This window comes from Myotis daubentonii, chromosome 1 (assembly GCF_963259705.1).
Source record: "Myotis daubentonii chromosome 1, mMyoDau2.1, whole genome shotgun sequence".
NCBI lineage: Eukaryota > Metazoa > Chordata > Mammalia > Chiroptera > Vespertilionidae > Myotis > Myotis daubentonii.
Window position 1 is genome coordinate 10137199 of NC_081840.1, and position 15934 is coordinate 10153132.

At 51.4% G+C, this 15934-nt stretch overlaps 1 protein-coding gene across 1 annotated transcript in view; it reads left to right on the plus strand.

Moving 5' to 3' along the window:
* Positions 1-15934, plus strand: part of NRDE2 (NRDE-2, necessary for RNA interference, domain containing) — a 45289-nt gene that overhangs the window by 23417 nt on the left and 5938 nt on the right. Inside the window, exons 8-13 of the mRNA XM_059688253.1 lie at positions 3190-3310; positions 5611-5786; positions 7810-8196; positions 11785-12713; positions 13369-13507; positions 15417-15488. Of these exons, the coding sequence (XP_059544236.1) occupies positions 3190-3310; positions 5611-5786; positions 7810-8196; positions 11785-12713; positions 13369-13507; positions 15417-15488 (1824 nt within the window). The remainder of the gene's footprint in view (positions 1-3189; positions 3311-5610; positions 5787-7809; positions 8197-11784; positions 12714-13368; positions 13508-15416; positions 15489-15934) is intronic.

A 15934-nucleotide genomic window follows, 5' to 3' on the forward strand; every position in this document is an offset into this window, starting at 1 on the left:
TAATTTGTATCTTTACCTTTTTCTTCCTCTTCCTCTTCTTAAAGGATACCTTTCAGCATTTCATATAATCCTGGTTTGGTGGTGATGAACTCCTTTAGCTTTTCCTTATCTGTGAAGCTCTTTATCTGACCTTCAATTCTGAATGATAGCTTTGCTGGATAAAGTAATCTTGGTTGTAGGTTCTTGGTATTCATCACTTTGAATATTTCTTGCCACTCCCTTCTGGCCTGCAAAGTTTCTGTTGAGAAATCAGCTGACAGTCGTATGGGTATTCCCTTGTGGGTAACTTGGTTTCTTTCTCTTGCTGCTTTTAAGATTCTCTCTTTGTCTTTTGCTCTTGGCATTTTAATTATGATGTATCTTGGTGTGGTCCTCTTTGGGTTCCTTTTGTTTGGGGTTCTCCGCGCTTCTTGGACCTGTAAGTCCATTTCTTTCACCAGGTGGGGGAAGTTTTCTGTCATTATTTCTTCTAATAGGTTTTCAATATCTTGCTCTCTCTCACCTTCTGGCACCCCTATAATTCTGATGTTGGTATGCTTGAAGCTGTCCCAGAGGCTCCTTACACTATCCTCGCATTTTTGGATTCTTTTTCATTCCGCCCCTTCGGTTGGGTGTTTTTTGCTTCCTCGCATTTCAAATCATTGACTTGATTCTTGCGCTCCTCTGGTCTGCTGTCGGGAGTCTGTATAATATTCGTTATTTCAGTCTGTGTGTGCTTAATTTCTCGTTGGTTCCCCAATATAACATCAAGGGTCTCATTAGTTTTCGTGTAGATCTCATTAAGTTTATCGGCGGCTTCTAAACAGTTCTTGAGAGACCTTAAAAGTGTGGTTCTGAACTCTATATCTTCCTTTGACAATTTTGTCCTGTTTCTTTGTCTCCGCATTTTGTTATGCTTCCTTGGTGCACCCCCTAGTGGTCTTTGTTCACAGTCTTATAGTTAAACCTTTTTTTTTTTTTTTTTATTGCTTAAAGTATTACAAAGGGTATTACATATGTATCCACTTTATCCCCCCGCCCTAGACAGTCCCCTAGCCTCCCCTATCACCCAGTGTCTTATGTCCATTGGTTATGCTTATATGCATGCATACAAGTCCTTTAGTTGATCTCTTACCCCCCTACCTCCTGCCCCCCAACCCTCCCCGGCCTTCCCGCTGCAGTTTGACAATCTGTTTGAGGCAGCTCTGCCTCTGTATCTTATAGTTAAACCTTGATTGTTGTAGCTAATCCCAGGGAGGGTTTGACCTCCAGGCCAAGTGGCTATGAGAATCAGCTGTGTCAGCAGTGAGAGAACTTCTGTCCTCTAGGGAGGTGCTAATTTAGCCTTTGCCTGAGGCTATCCAGCAAATGCCTCTGTGCAGGGCTTGGGTAGGGCGGGTCGCACAGGATCAACAGGGTGGGCCGGAGAGAGCAGTTATGGCGGCTCTCAGTCCTGTCCCCAGGGGCTCTGCCTCTCTGAGTCCCAGCACCCGCTGCAAAACTCGGAGAGAAAGCTGCACTGGCTCTGACCGAAGCCAGATAGTCCCGCTTCTCCCGTTTGAGTCTGGGTCCCTAAAGACTCGCCTGTATCTGGAGCTCAGAGTCTGCAACTCCCTCCCGATTGAAAACAACAACCTCGCCCTCCGCCGCCAGCCCGCTCCGCGCACACTCGCACCTCAGAATTTGACTTCAGCACTGCGCCTCCTCTGAGTGTCCGTATGCGTTTCTCTTTCCTGCTAGTTGTAGGACTTCCACTCAGCCAGCGTTCCTGTGGTTCTGGGTGATGTCCCTTCCGTCTTTTAGTTTCACTTTTGAAGTAGTTGTTCAAAGCAGCAAACTCCGGCGTTAACCTATGCCGCCATCTTGGTTCTCCCTAGTCTGTGTTTCTGTGGAATAAATAAATTGGTTATAACCATTTATCACACTTTTAAAAAAAACATTTTGTTTTGAGTAAATAAAACCTGTAAAGAGGGAGTGTAGCGAGGCTGGCGTGGCTCAGTGGTTGAGTATCGACCTATGAACCAGGAGGTCACAGTTCGATTCCTGGTCAGGGCATATGCCCCAGTTGTGGGCTCAATCCCCATTAGGGGGCATGCAGGAGGCAGCCAATCAATATTCTCTCTCATCACTAATGTTTCTACCTTTCTCTCCCTCTCCCTTACTCTCTGAAATCAATTAAAAAATAAAATATAAATGTAAAAAGAGAGGGAGTGTAGTCTTCCCAGTTCCCTTCCTGAGGTGGCTGACGTGTGCTCAGCATCCAGGGCCCGTGTCATGCTGGCCGCCCTGCCTTCGTGGCTCTCCTGGACACCACCCTCCCTGGCGTGCGAGGCACTTCTGGGCTCAGGCTGGATAATCCTGCGGCTCCTGGCCCCCGTGTGCCTGTTCAAAGCCTGGTATCCTCTTCAAAGGTTCCTTACAAAGCTCCCATGGAGCCAGTTATTGGCTCTCTTATAAAGTCCTTACTGTGTGTTGATAGCATGATCGCTTTCCTGTTCCTTGCTGTGTCCACATTCTGTTCCATGTGGAATTGCTGCCACTGAACTGGTTACCATGCACTGAGGACCTAGTGTCCAGATGAGTGAGGGAGGGGCCAGGCTTGCAGACCTGTTTATTCGTTGGGTGCCTGCCATGTTCAGCTCTGTGCTAGCAAGTATTTATTGAGCCCCTACTAGGTGCTGGGCGCTGTGCCAGCTGTTAGGAGCAGGTAGTTGAGACATGGCCATGTCCTCAAGACCTCAGCGTCTGTCCTGATGGGACCTTGGCTCCCCTTCCCCTCAGCAGGTCTCGAAAGCAGCATGACTCTGGGTACCAGTTAGGAGGCCGGCAGTGCCAGTGCTTCCTGTGAGACTGGCCGACCAGGGTCAGAACTGGAAAGCCTTTCTGCTCCTCCCCTTCTCAACGACCTAGGCCAGTCTTTGTAACCCGATCTTGGACGCGTCATCCCATCACTTTTTGCCATATTCTTGGTCCAGCCCATACCAAGCGTGTGAATCCCATAGCCCTGAGGGTTACCATGGAGCCCCCCCGCCCCCCACTAGATAATTACATTTTCTGTTTTGGGGTGTGTGTTATATCTACTTCAGAGACTGATGACGGGCAAGGCTTCACGAAGCATAGCCCCTCTGAGGCCAGCCCGGACTTAATTTGCCTGGTGACTCGGCAGATTTGTACAAGTTGGGCTAACCTCCCTGTCTTACATCTGAACAGGTGGAGTTCTTTGAGCCCTTTTGGGACAGCGGAGAGCCCCGGGCTGGGGAGAAGGGCGCCCGAGGCTGGAGAGCGTGGATGCACCAGCAGGAGCGGGGCGGCTGGGTGGTCATCAACCCAGGTAAGGCCCTTGCAGCACGTGTGTGAGTTTTCCTTCTGGGACTTGTTTGTACGTCATCATGATTAGTTGTTTATATGAGGAAGCCATTAGCAGTAGCTTAGGAACATTGTACAAATGTCAATGTCGAAAGTACATTAAGTAGATGTCCCGGGAGCATAGACTGTTTTCCTCTTGCAGTGGTTCTCAACCTTCTGGCCCTTTAAATACAGTTCCTCATGTTGTGACCCAACCATAAAAGTATTTTCATTGCTACTTCATAACTGTAATGTTGCTACTGTTGTGAATTGTAATGTAAATATCTGATAGGCAGGATGGTCTTAGGCGACCCCTGTCCTGTGAAAGGGTCATTCGACCACCAAAGGGGTCGCGACCCACAGGTTGAGAACCGCTGTCTTAGAGCCTTTGAAGCACATGACCCCTCTCTGCATCACGCTTGCAGGCTTTGAGTTCTCTCAGGGGAAATGCTTCATTTTTCCTTTTCAGGCTCCTGAAGACCTGATCTTGTTGCTAATCCCCACCCCCATTTCAGTGTGTATTTAAGACGGTCTTTTTGTTTTCTTGGCAGTGTCCAGATCATTTGAAAATACATGCCTTTTAAGGAATACTATAAAATAATTATTAACTAGCACTTCTATAAATGTCATTCTAAATGACCCAAAGCACTTTCCAGAGTTACCCTCTAAAACAGCCCTGACCAGTAGAAATATAACTCAAGCACATGCGTAACTTCACATTCTCTAGTAGCCACCTAAAACAAGCAAAAAGAAAAGAGGGGCAATTAATTCTGGTAACGTGTTTTGTCTAACCTAGTAGTAAAAACATTAATGTTTCAACATTTAATCAACATTAAGAAACGAATGAGTTATTTTGCATGTTTCCCCATACGAACTCTTTGAAATCTGGTGTGTAGTTTCCCTTTATAGCACATCTCAGTTCAGACCGGCCACTTTCTGGAGCTTGATAGCCACTTGTTAACGCTACTGTTTTGGCCAGTGCAGCTCTTAGCTATTCGGGAATTGCTTCACTCACCTGGTTTCTTGCACGTGTGAGGGAGAAAGCGGTGGATGGGCGCTCACCAGGCTCGGCCAGCCTCTTTTCACAGGTGTCACCTTCCAGCGTTCATCTGAGAAATGAACACTTGGGATTGGCTGTGATCTGCCTGGCAGTGCAGAGCTGCAGGCCAGGTGGCATGTCTGTCGCCTCTTAGGCGGGGCCCTTCAGGTATCTGGGGTAACTTTGCCAGCACTTGTTTTCTGTGTAACTTTGAAGATTGGTTCCCCCCCCCCCCCCCCCACTTAGCATAGTTCCCCTGAGATTCAGCCAGATTGTTGTGTGTGTCAATAGTTCATTCATGTTTCTTGCCCAGTAGTGTCCATGACATAGCTGTACCAGTTTGTGTATGTTGTCTCCAGTTTGGGGCTGTTGTGAATGAAGCTTTGCTATGGGCATTAGTGGATAGGGTTGTGTGTGAACATAGGTTTCCATGTTTCTGGCATCAGCACCTACAAGTGCAATTGCTGGGCCTGATGGTGAGTGCATGTTTAATTTTATAAGAAACTGCCAGACTTTTCCAAGTGGCGGTACCATTTTACATGCTGTTTGTTTCTGTTTAAATGTGGAACTTTGCAGGTGATTCAACTCTTCTCCTCTTCCATTCTGCCTGCTCAGAGTCAGGAAACAGTGAAGTAGAGGCTATCACTGAAGGATGTCTTGAATTGACATTTTTTGAAAGACGTGAACATAGGTCATAATCGTAAGGTCACTGGCTAAAAATTCTGATGGCTTAAGAAAATCTAAACCAATGTTGTCATTAAGTGTCACTTAGTACTCTAGAATGGTGTTGTCCAGTAGCAGCCACTAGCCACGTGTGGCTATTTTAATTAAAGTTAATTAAAATGGAATAAAATTAAAAACTCATTTCTTCTACCAGCTACATTTCAAGTGCCCTGTGGTGGTGGCTGCTCTGTCAGACAGCACAGACATGGAACGTTTGATCACCACAGAGAGTTGTGTTGGTCAGCGCTGTTCTACAATATGTGTCCTCATTTTCATTGGTGTGATAGTGTTAAAAATCATTTGATTTCAGCAGCTGACCTACCGCTGCTGGGGGGACCTTGATTGTGATTACAGGAGAGCCCATCGGCAAAGCCACTGAGCCTTGCAGAGGCTGGGCCTAGGTAGCTCTTACCCATCTTGGCATTCCAGGGGCCACCACAGTGGCTGGCATGCAGGTTGATTGGGTGTTGATGGTGATGGTTTTATTTGCTGGTTAGTGAGCTGGAAGTTTTGTTCTTGCCTAGATGATGATGATGATGAACCAGAAGAGGATGACCAGGACATCAGAGATAAGACCCTGCCCAGGTGGCAGATCTGGCTTGCTGCTGAGCGGTCCCGAGACCAGAGGCACTGGCGGCCGTGGCGGCCTGATAAGACCAAGAAGCAAACGGAGGAAGACTGTGAGGACCCAGAGAGACAGGCAAGTACCCCGCCCCAGGAGGGCGCTAGCCATGGGGTCTTTGCCTTCTCCCCATCCCCATTGGGTTTGGTGCCCAAAGAAGGTGTTGGGCTCTCAGAGCACTTGCCTGGCTTAGGAGATGCTAGCCTGGCTCTTGTTCTTGTCTGGAAACTTCCCTCTCACTGAAAACCAGGGTAGAATGTCATTGGCTGCTGGTGATGTGGGAGCTGAGCGGCACTTGACCAGGTAGTTCCTGCCCCCGAATAGGAGCGGTGGTCTTCAGGTTGTTCAGTTACTTTTGCACATGGAAGCTGGAGGGCTCAGGGTTTAAAAACACAGAATCCCTGTCCTAGATTCTTTTTTTTTTTTAAATATATTTTATTGATTTTTCACAGAGAGGAAGGGAGAGAGATAGAGAGTTAGAAACATTGATGAGAGAGAAACATCGATCAGTTGCCTCCTGCACATCTCCCACTGGGGATGTGCCCGCAACCCAGGTACATGCCCTTGACCGGAATCGAACCCGGGACCCCTCAGTCCGCAGGCCGACGCTCTATCCACTGAGCCAAACCGGTTTCGGCTGTCCTAGATTCTTTAACTGTGTCCACTTTCCCCGCCCCCCTTGTATCTTCAGAAACATGGCCGATAGGTTTGACTCCAGAAGACAAGGGGGACTGGATGTAAGGCCGTTAGGGGACAGTCGGCCTACAGCTAGTCTTACTGGAGAGGGAACCAGCAGTCAGCCTGCCGTGTGCCAGGCATTTAACTCACGTTGGCTCTGTTACCGCCGTTGCCGCGTGACTCGTACATGCTGCTCTGCCTCGTGGCCGCAGCTCTGGGAGCTTTCCTTTAAAATAAAGGAAAAGATTCTCTTTTGATAACTGGAATTGACCCAGTTTCACAAGATACATGTTATATTGCTTGGAATAAAGTATAATAAGTATATGTTTTATAACATGGTAGTATGGACTCAGAGTAGGGAGGCTTGTCGGCTTTGGAATGGTTTGTTGTCTGTGACCCTCCCTACCTGTTACATGCCTCGAGGGTGGAGCTGTTTGCCTGTTTTCTTCACTGCTGAACCCTCAGTGCTCCGTGAGGGGACTGCCATGAGGCGAGTGTGCACGTGAGCTCCCTCTCCTGGCTGTAGCTGGAAGGTTCAGGGAGGACTGGGGTCTTTCTGTGGAGGTTGAGGGTTTTGCAGAGTTCATTACCCTTCCAGAGTCAGTTCTCAAGGCTCAAAATCTGGGCAGTTTCCTGGAAGCTCATTTCTGGAGCACACCACTGCTGCCCGCGGTTTCTTGTCACTTAGCTTTCTCAACTCCAAGCCTGGAGATTTCTGACTGACGGATGGTTTTGATTAGTTGACTCCAGGTAGTCCTTTGCTCAGAGCCACAAAGACCTCAGATGTGCAGGACCTTGGAACAAAGGGTAGTCTCCGTGGCCTTACATTTTAAAGTTTTACCTGAAGTCAGCCACGAACACTCACTGTTGGTATTAGGCTCTTAAAACTGCTCTCAACACAGTCTTTGCTCCTGTAGTTTCCTTCTTCCCTTACCTTCCTGCTGTTTATCTATTTTTTTTAGCACATTTTTCATTTCCTGAAGCAATTTCGTACCAGAAAAACACAGAACAATAAAGTTATTCTTCTATCTTAAAAAAAATTTACACTTGTGACTACAAAGCAATTATGTGTCCTTTCAGAAGTGAATGATTCTAGATTTCCTATGAATCCAACAGGATATTTTGAAAATTTTTGGCTCCAGCCTGCTCATGGGCCTCCCTCCTTCTGAGAATCTCAGGAGTGTGGGAGTCCTACCAGCATTGCAAACCTCTCCTGCAGCGCTCTGGGTAGCCTTGAGAGGCCTCCAGCTTTTTTGCATCTTGCAGAAAATCTAGCTCCTACCTGTTTAAAATTGTATGTTGAATCATTATGCAGCCATGTGAAGAGAATAGTGGGAGAATTGTGATGGTTTTCTGTTTATTACAATAAATAAATAAACAAACAAACCGAGCTCCTGAGCAGGTCCCTTTGTCTTTATTGCAGGTGCTGTTTGATGATATTGGACAATCTCTAATCCGACTTTCCAGCCAAGCTCTTCAGTTCCAGCTGATTGTGGCCTTTCTGCAGTTCCTGGGTGTGCCCGCTGGCTTCAGCCCTCCAGCCTCCTGCCTCTACCTGGCCATGGATGAGAACAGCATCTTCGATAACGGACTTTATGACGAACAGCCATTGACTTTTCTCAACCTTTCATTTTCTGGCGTCAGCTGTGTTGGTCGCACGGACCAGTTGGGCTGCCGGCGCTGGACCCGGGGTCACGGCCGAGAGGGCGAGGAGTTCATCCGCAACATCTTCCACCTGGTGATGCCTTTGTTTTCCGGCAGGGAGAGGTCCCAGCTCTGCTCCTCCTGGCTACGGTACGAGATGGCAAAGGTAACTCCGGCCCCTCCACCCTGCGTGGGGACTTCCTTTTGTGTCTGTTTATAAAGGCTCTTGGCGTTCTTCAGGGTCCGGGGCCACAGCACCTCCTTCGGGGACCCTAACGGCACCTGGTGTGTGGCTGCCCTTTCAGAGGCCTCAATACTAAAGTATTTCTTCTAAAGCTGCAGTAAGAGGAACGTAGGAGTGACTGGGCTATTTGTGTTGATTCTTGTGTCACCAGATGCCTGTGATTATGTGAGCTCTTAGTGTTAAGAACCAAGCTTAAGCTTAAGCAGGGTTAGAGGACTTAGGGGCTTATTAAAATAGATAAAATAAGCTACTTACCCTGCTCTCTTATCGATGTATCTGCTAGAAATTTGTCTAGAATAGACTCTTCTGCCCTCTGCTGGCCAGAGTTAGTATAGAATCTTAACCCCCAAAGTTGTGACATTTTAACTACAGATTGTACACACTGGGTTGTATTATCTCTATATATAAAAGGCTAAGTGTCCTCCCAGCCGGTTGCTATGATACGCACTGACCACCACAGGACAGACAACGCAGGAGCTGCCATGACGCACACTGGCCATTTAAAAATAAACAGCATCATGGACCTGGAGCCCACAAAGCAACACTCAGCCTCCCCCAAACAGGACACAGGCCCCTCCACCACCCCGGAGCAACACCCCACCAAATCGCAGCCAACGCTGCCAAGACCCCGTGGCGCAAAATGCGGCCCACAGCCCAGCCCAGCCCAGAAATGGTCTCTGTGGGCGTCAGGTAATGACGTCACATAGCAACGTCCAGCTTCTTCTCCCTCGTGACTAGCCTCCTTGGAGTTTCTTTAGCCCAGGAATATGACTTGCTTTATAGCCAGGTGCAAACATTTCACACTGTAACCAAATGTCTGTGAAGCATTGTCCCGTGTCTCATCTCATCTGATCCTCACAGAAGTCCTGGAGTAGGTAGATAGGAGACTCGGTGGAATCTTATTTTCTTTTCATTAGCCAGAAAACGGAGATTTAGGAAGCTTAGAAACTTGACCCAATTGAAAAGAAGAAAGAAATGGTGGACCTTGAAAATGACTTGTTTTTCTCACTGCGCAGAATGTAGTCAAATACTGCTACAGTTAAATATTTTACCCTATGTTCTTCCTGCGTGATCTACAATAATAATGTTTTGTGTTGATATTTACTGCTGTGTTGCTGACAATTACCTGAAAGAAAAGTTGGGGTGCTTCACTGGGCTGGAAAAAGTTAAGCTACATCAGAAAGCATGTCTAATTAAGCAAGTTTATCCTATCTAATAAAAGAGAAACATGTTAATTAGCGTACGACCGCTACCCTTCCCATTGGCTAATCAGGGCAATATGCAAATTAACTGCCAGCCAAGATGGCGGCCGGCAGCCAGGCAGCTTGAAACTAACATGAGGCTTGCTTGCTTCAGTGACGGAGGACTCCAACATTCCCCGCCTGCAGCTGCAGGCCTCTGAGCTGCAACTCTAAGCAACTATGTAACAAATATAGAAGCTAAACAAAAGTCCGCTGGGCTTCAGCCAGCAGGATTGCAACATTGTAAGCAAAGGCCAGAAACCTACTTTCAGCAGCGGAGGCCTAAGAGCTAGAGCCAAGCCTCAAAGCTAAAGCTGGCCCAGAATAAAAAAAAGAAAAAGAAAAAAAGGAGCGGTTGGGAGCTTCAGTCACCAGCCTGAAAACTGCCCTCAGCCCCTCACCCAGACTGGCCAGGCACCCCAGTGGGGACCCCCACCCTGAAGGGTGTGTGACCAGCCGCAAACAGTGATCATCCCCTCACCCAGGCTGGCCAGGCATCCCAGTGGGGACCCCCACCCTGATCCAGGACACTCTTCAGGGCAAACCAGCCGGCCCCCACCCGTGCACCAGGCCTCTATGCTATATAGTAAAAGGGTAATATGCCTCCCAGCACCGGGATCAGTGGAGCCGAGAGGCCCCCTGGCACCGGGATCAGCGTGACAGGGGGCAGCGCCCAAACCCCCTGATCGCCCTGCGGTTCTGTGTGTGACAGGGGTCGGAGCCACAACCTCCCTTTCCACCCTGCTCTGTTCGTGACAGGGGAAGGCGCCCCAACCCCCTGATCAGCCCTGCTCTGTGCCTGATAGGGGGGGAGCTCCCCAACCCCCTGATCGCCCTGCAGCTCTGTGTGTGACAGGGTGCGGTGCCCCAACTCCCTGATCGGCCCTGCTCTGTGTGTGACAGGGTGCAGCGCCCCAACCCCCCCCCCCCATGGGCCCTGCTCTGTGTGTGATGGGGTAGAGCCATAACCTCCCCATTGGCCCTGCCCTGAGTGTGAGAGTGGTGGCGCCCCAACCCCCTGATCGGCCCTGCTCTGTGGGTGATAGAGGGCGGTGCCCCAACCCCCTGATTGGCCCTGCTCTGTGCGTGACAGGGTACAGAGCCCCAACCCCCCTGATGGGCCCTGCTCTGTGAGTGACGGGGCAGTGCCCCAACCCCCTTATTGGCCCTGCTCTGTGCGTGACAGGGGGTGGCGCCGCAACCTCCCCATCGACCCTGCCTTGAGTGTGACGGGGGCAGTGCCCCAACCCCCCAATCAGCCCTACCCTGAGCGTGACTGAGGGTGGCATCACAACCTCCCTATCGCCCTGCTCTGTGCATGACAGGGGGTGGCGCCCTAACACCCCAATCGGCCCTGCTCTGAGCCCAACCAGGGGCTGCACCTAGGGATTGGTCCTTCCCTCTGCCACCCGGGAGCAGGCCTAAGCCAGCAGGGCGTTATCTCCCGAGGGATCCCAGACTGCGAGAGGGCACAGGCCGGGCTGAGGGACCCCCCTCCCCCCCGAGTGCACAAATTTTTGTGCACCGGGCCTCTAGTCTATATATATAAAAGGCTAAGTTGACTCATGCATGTGTGATACATATAAAGTTCTCGCTGGCACCAATCGCACATGTGTGTTTCTATCTGCCATTGTCAGTCTTGAATTTGGTTGACACTTCTATTGTAGAGAAAGGGCGAATAGCAATATTAAAGTATTTCTTCTAATTAATTTCCTTTCAATGTGCATGAATCTGTGCACCGGTTAAAGTATAAAATTGGGAGGCTGCCTCTTTGGAGAACATTTAGGGTATGTGAGCCTTGTTTATAGCGGTTTCAGATGGAAACCGGGATGTTTCATATTGGGATTCCTGTGGCCTTGGTAAAAAATCCTGATTTGTGCCTTGGCTAGTATGCTCATTGGTTAGAGCATCAGACCACGCTCCAAAAGGTCATGGGTTTGATTTCCAGTCAATAGCATGTACCTGGTTTGCAGGTTCGATCCCGGCCCCAGTCGGGGCGTGTGCGGTAGGCAACCAATTGATGTGTGTCTCTCACATCTATGTCTCTCTCTCTCTCCCCCCACCCTCTTTCCCTTCCACTCCCTCTAAAAATCAATAGAGGGGGAAAAAAAATCCTGATTTGTTTCCCAGCTTAGAGAGCCTAAGTGTTTACCAAACATGTGGTGAAGGAAGAAAGTGTAGACGCCTCGTGTGGCTTTCTCAGGCTGGCAATACCCCGCGGCTTAACATCATAGAACACGTGGAGTTATTCTTTACTTTTTACCTCTAGGTCATTTGGTGTCTGCACACTAAAAACAAGAAGAGGTTAAAATCACGAGGAAAGAACTGCAAAAAACTAGCCAAGAATCTCCTTAAGGAGCCAGAAAACTGCAACAATTTTTGCCTCTGGAAGCAGTATGCACATCTGGAATGGTTGCTTGGCAACACAGAGGACGCCAGAAAAGTTTTCGATACAGCGCTCAGCACGGCAGGGAGCGGGGAGCTGAAGGACCCTGAGGTCTGTGAGCTCAGTCTGCTCTATGCTGAGCTGGAGCTGGAGCTGGCGCCAGACACCAGAGTGGCCACCGCGGCCCGAGCTGTTCACGTATTAACCAGGCTGGCTGAGAGCAGTCCCTATGGGCCCTACACTGGGCAGGTCCTGGCCATTCACATTTTGAAAGCTCGGAAGGCTTATGAGCACGCACTGCAGGACTGTCTGTGTGAGGGCCGCGTCTCCGATCCAGCTGCCACCGCCTCCCTCAACCGCCTAGTTAGTGTGGTTAAATGCTTTATGCTCTTCCAGTATTTGACCATAGGGATCGATGCCGCTGTGCAGATATACGAGCAGGTATCTGCAAAACTGAAGGGCTCTCTTTCCCCAGAGGACCCAGGCCTGGAGGCCAGGGCCTGCCCCCCAAGTGTGAGCAGCGTCCTCGAGGCCGTCACCCTGATGCACACGAGCCTGCTCAGGTTCCACATGAAAGTCAGCGTGTACCCTCTGGCTCCTCTGCGGCAGGCGCTCTCAGAGGCTTTGAGGTTGTATCCGGGCAACCAGGTTCTTTGGAGGTCCTACGTTCAGCTTCAGAGCAAGTCCCACAGCGCCAGCAAGACCAGGAGGTTCTTCGGTGCCATCACCAGGTCTGCGGCACCCTTGGAGCCTTGGCTGTTTGCCATTGAAGCTGAGAAAATGAGGAAACGACTGGTGGAGACCGTCCAGAGGTAATCACGTTCATCTTGGTCGTGTGTCCACCTTTATGGAACGTGTGCGTGTCCCCTGCCCTCTGAGCCTCGGCACAGAAGTGAACACGGCCAGTGCTTGGCATGCCGGGGTGGGTAGGGTTTATAGAAGAGACTGCGAAGAGCAGCACCCGCAGGTGAGGCTTCTGTGGCCGGCTTCCTGGCCATGCCTTCTGGGACCCTGAGCCTTGCCGACGGTGGTGGGTGGGGATGGTCAGGCCTCCAGTGTCTGAGACGCTGTGGGGAAAGCATGTGGGTGAGAGCCAGGCCTGGAGTTGGACTCTGGGTGCAAACCCCAGCTCTTCCATTCACCAGCTGTGACCTTGGATAGGCCACTTCGCCTCTCTGACAGGTTCCCGAGAAGCAAGGACTTGGTGTGTGACTTCTAGTCAGACTCGTGGTGGAGAAACCACGGAACCCTGGGCACTGCCTTCCTCTGGCTTTGGCGGAGCGCATCCCATCTGTACTCCGCACCCCCAGCACCCCCAGCACCCCCAGCTCTGAGGGACAGCCCTGCCTCTGACCGGCTGTGAGCCAGTTGCTGCTGACGTTTGTTGTCACGAACACATGCATCTCTGCCTCTTGTGATGCCAGTGAGAGAACTTGTGCCGGGGTTTCATGAGCCTTTGTCTTGCAGGGTAGATGGCAGAGAGGTCTACGCCACAATCCCTGAGACCGGCTTGACGCACCGGATCAGAGCCCTGTTTGAAAATGCGATCCGGAGTGAGCACGGCAGCCAGTGCCCCTTACTGTGGAGGATGTACTTGAGTTTTTTGGTAAGAAAGTACTTGGAGTTTTTGTTTTTTACGCAGAAAGTGCAGGTGTCCAGGGGCCCCGCGCGGGAAAGCTGGAGGCACTTCCTTGTCCCTTGCCCTTGGACGGGGATAATGTCAGGGCTCCCAGGAGTTGCATGTAGCAGTTTTACTCGGTATTTGGTGGGAGGACAGGGAGGAGTAGTTGCTGGGCGTTTTGGTGTGAGGCTTCGTCAGTATTTAGGGACGGTTGTTGGCGGCCTCGGAGACTTTTACGTGGAGACCATACCTGCAGCTCTGCCCCTTCGGCACCTGTGACTTCAGTCCCGTGCCTGGTCCTGATTAGTGCCTGGTTAGTGCCCCGAGACGTTCCCAGGTGCCCGAGGAGACACACTTTCACCGTCACAGCCCCGCGGGGTCACAGGGTGCATGGGCGTCACCCACTGGTTAGATTTCAGCCCTGACGTAGGAACTGTACAGGGTCGGGGTTTAAGATGAGGAAATTTAGAAGGTGGGTGCTGTAGTGAGAGGGAGCAGTCACATCCAAGGCCGTTGTAGAATAGGGAATTCCGAACAGAGGAAACCAGCGGTCTCACAGGCCTTCCCCTGGCCGAGACCCTCTGTACGGTCCAGCGGAAGTGTCAGTGGCCGGTTGACAATCGCAGAGAACGGGTCCCCTTGAGGCCAGCCGGCTCATAGAGGCACCTGGCTTGCGGTGCAGGACCTCTGAGTCTCGCAGACACGCTGGGTGAGAACTTGCCGTAGTAAACCTTCTTCCAAAAACAAGGGGAAAACATCTCAAGTTTAGCCAGTATTTTTGGAGAGGACATTGGAGTACTTCGTTGAGTGACGGAGGGACCGCTCACACTGGCCCTAGCGTGCGATGCAGAGGTCTAGCCCCAGAACGGCTGAGGCTCACGCCAGGGGGGGAAGCAGGAGTGTTCAGCCAGAGGCTCTGTAGGGGGGGGGGGGCGGGGGGAGGACATGGGGAGGCTTGAACCTTTGATCACAGATGCTGGGTACAGCCCAAAGGTACAGTCTTGGTGATGGTGGGCATTAACCTGAAACATGGAAGAGGAAGTGAGCGGGCCTTGGTGGGCAGAGCTCCCGAGGCACAGATCAGAGTCTCTAGATGCCATTGCCAGGGTTTCCAGGAGGTTGGTCAGCAACCCTCATGGAGCCATGCTGGACGCCAAGCACCAGCCACCTGGCAGAGACCTGGCGTCCCCTAGAAGGTTCTGGGAATGAGTCTGGAGGAGGTGGGTGGGTAGGTGCAAAGTCCAGAAACACTTGAACTCTGCGAGCTTGGCTTGTGCCCACGAACAGCTGTGGACACCTGGCAGCCAGGGGAGCTGCCCGGTGGGCTGTGCATGGAGGAGCCGCCACGCAACAGGTCCCTTCCTGGGACGTGGGAGGCCCCCGGGGGGTGCCGCCTGCAGCTCCGGCTCCCACTGGGCGTGGAGAGAGAAGGCGTGTCTGAGTTGAGACTAAGGATGTTATGCTTGGAGAGACCTGCTGAATGTCTGCACCCTCTCGGACTGAAATGCCTGCCTGAAGTTTCCGTTCAGTGTTAGCCATTCAGCAGTCCTGGCTCTTTTCTTGGAGAGAGTTTTCAGAAAACGGCACGTGTTAAAGCAGATGTCTTCTCTGTGTAAAGCCATCAGCCTCACCACACACAGGGCCTCGGGGTCCCAGGCACTGTTAGGAATGAAAGGCTGCGCGCCCACAGGGAGGAGATGCAGGCCAGACAGAAGCACTCCAGGCCTGTTGGTGGAGGAATGGACCCCACACAGCAGAGGCCCCGATAGCTAGTGTCCCCTGGTACGTAGACCCCACGGCTGGCTGCAGCTGAGGACCCGGCGTGGGTCAGTGCAGGGGTGGTCTCCTACCTGCTTCAATTCACCATTTTTGTGTCCCCCTTCTTCCACCCTAGGTTTCGTTAGGAAATAAGGACAGAAGCAAGGGTGTGTTCTACAAAGCACTTCAGAGTTGTCCTTGGGCAAAGGTAAGTTCTAAAGGCCATGGTATCGCCTGACATCTGAGGACCTTCCTGCCCCGTCAGTCCCCCGTGTCCGCCTGCCTGTCCCTGTCAGGGAGACGGCACCCATCCAGGCCCCTCTGGGGGAACTGCCCTGGGCAGCCTGAGCCGGTGGGCACGCTTCCAGTCTCTGCATGGAGCGGGGTTCAGGGTGTTGCTGTGGGTTTCCCGGCGTTTGCCCTGAGGCTGCAGGCGTTGGGGTCTATGGCCCGTCTGCTCTGCAGAGTCCGGTCAGACACTGAGAACCTGTGTGCCAACTGGTCCCACCTGGAGTTGACTTGCTTTCACTGCCCCGAGGTCAGTGTGCTCTGAGGTGCTGCCGGAGTCAGGACGGCGAGGGGCTTGCGGGCTGTGGAGGCCGGAAGGCAGGCCTGCTAGGAGAGGGAGTGGCTGGTGACGGGGCGGTGGCTCTC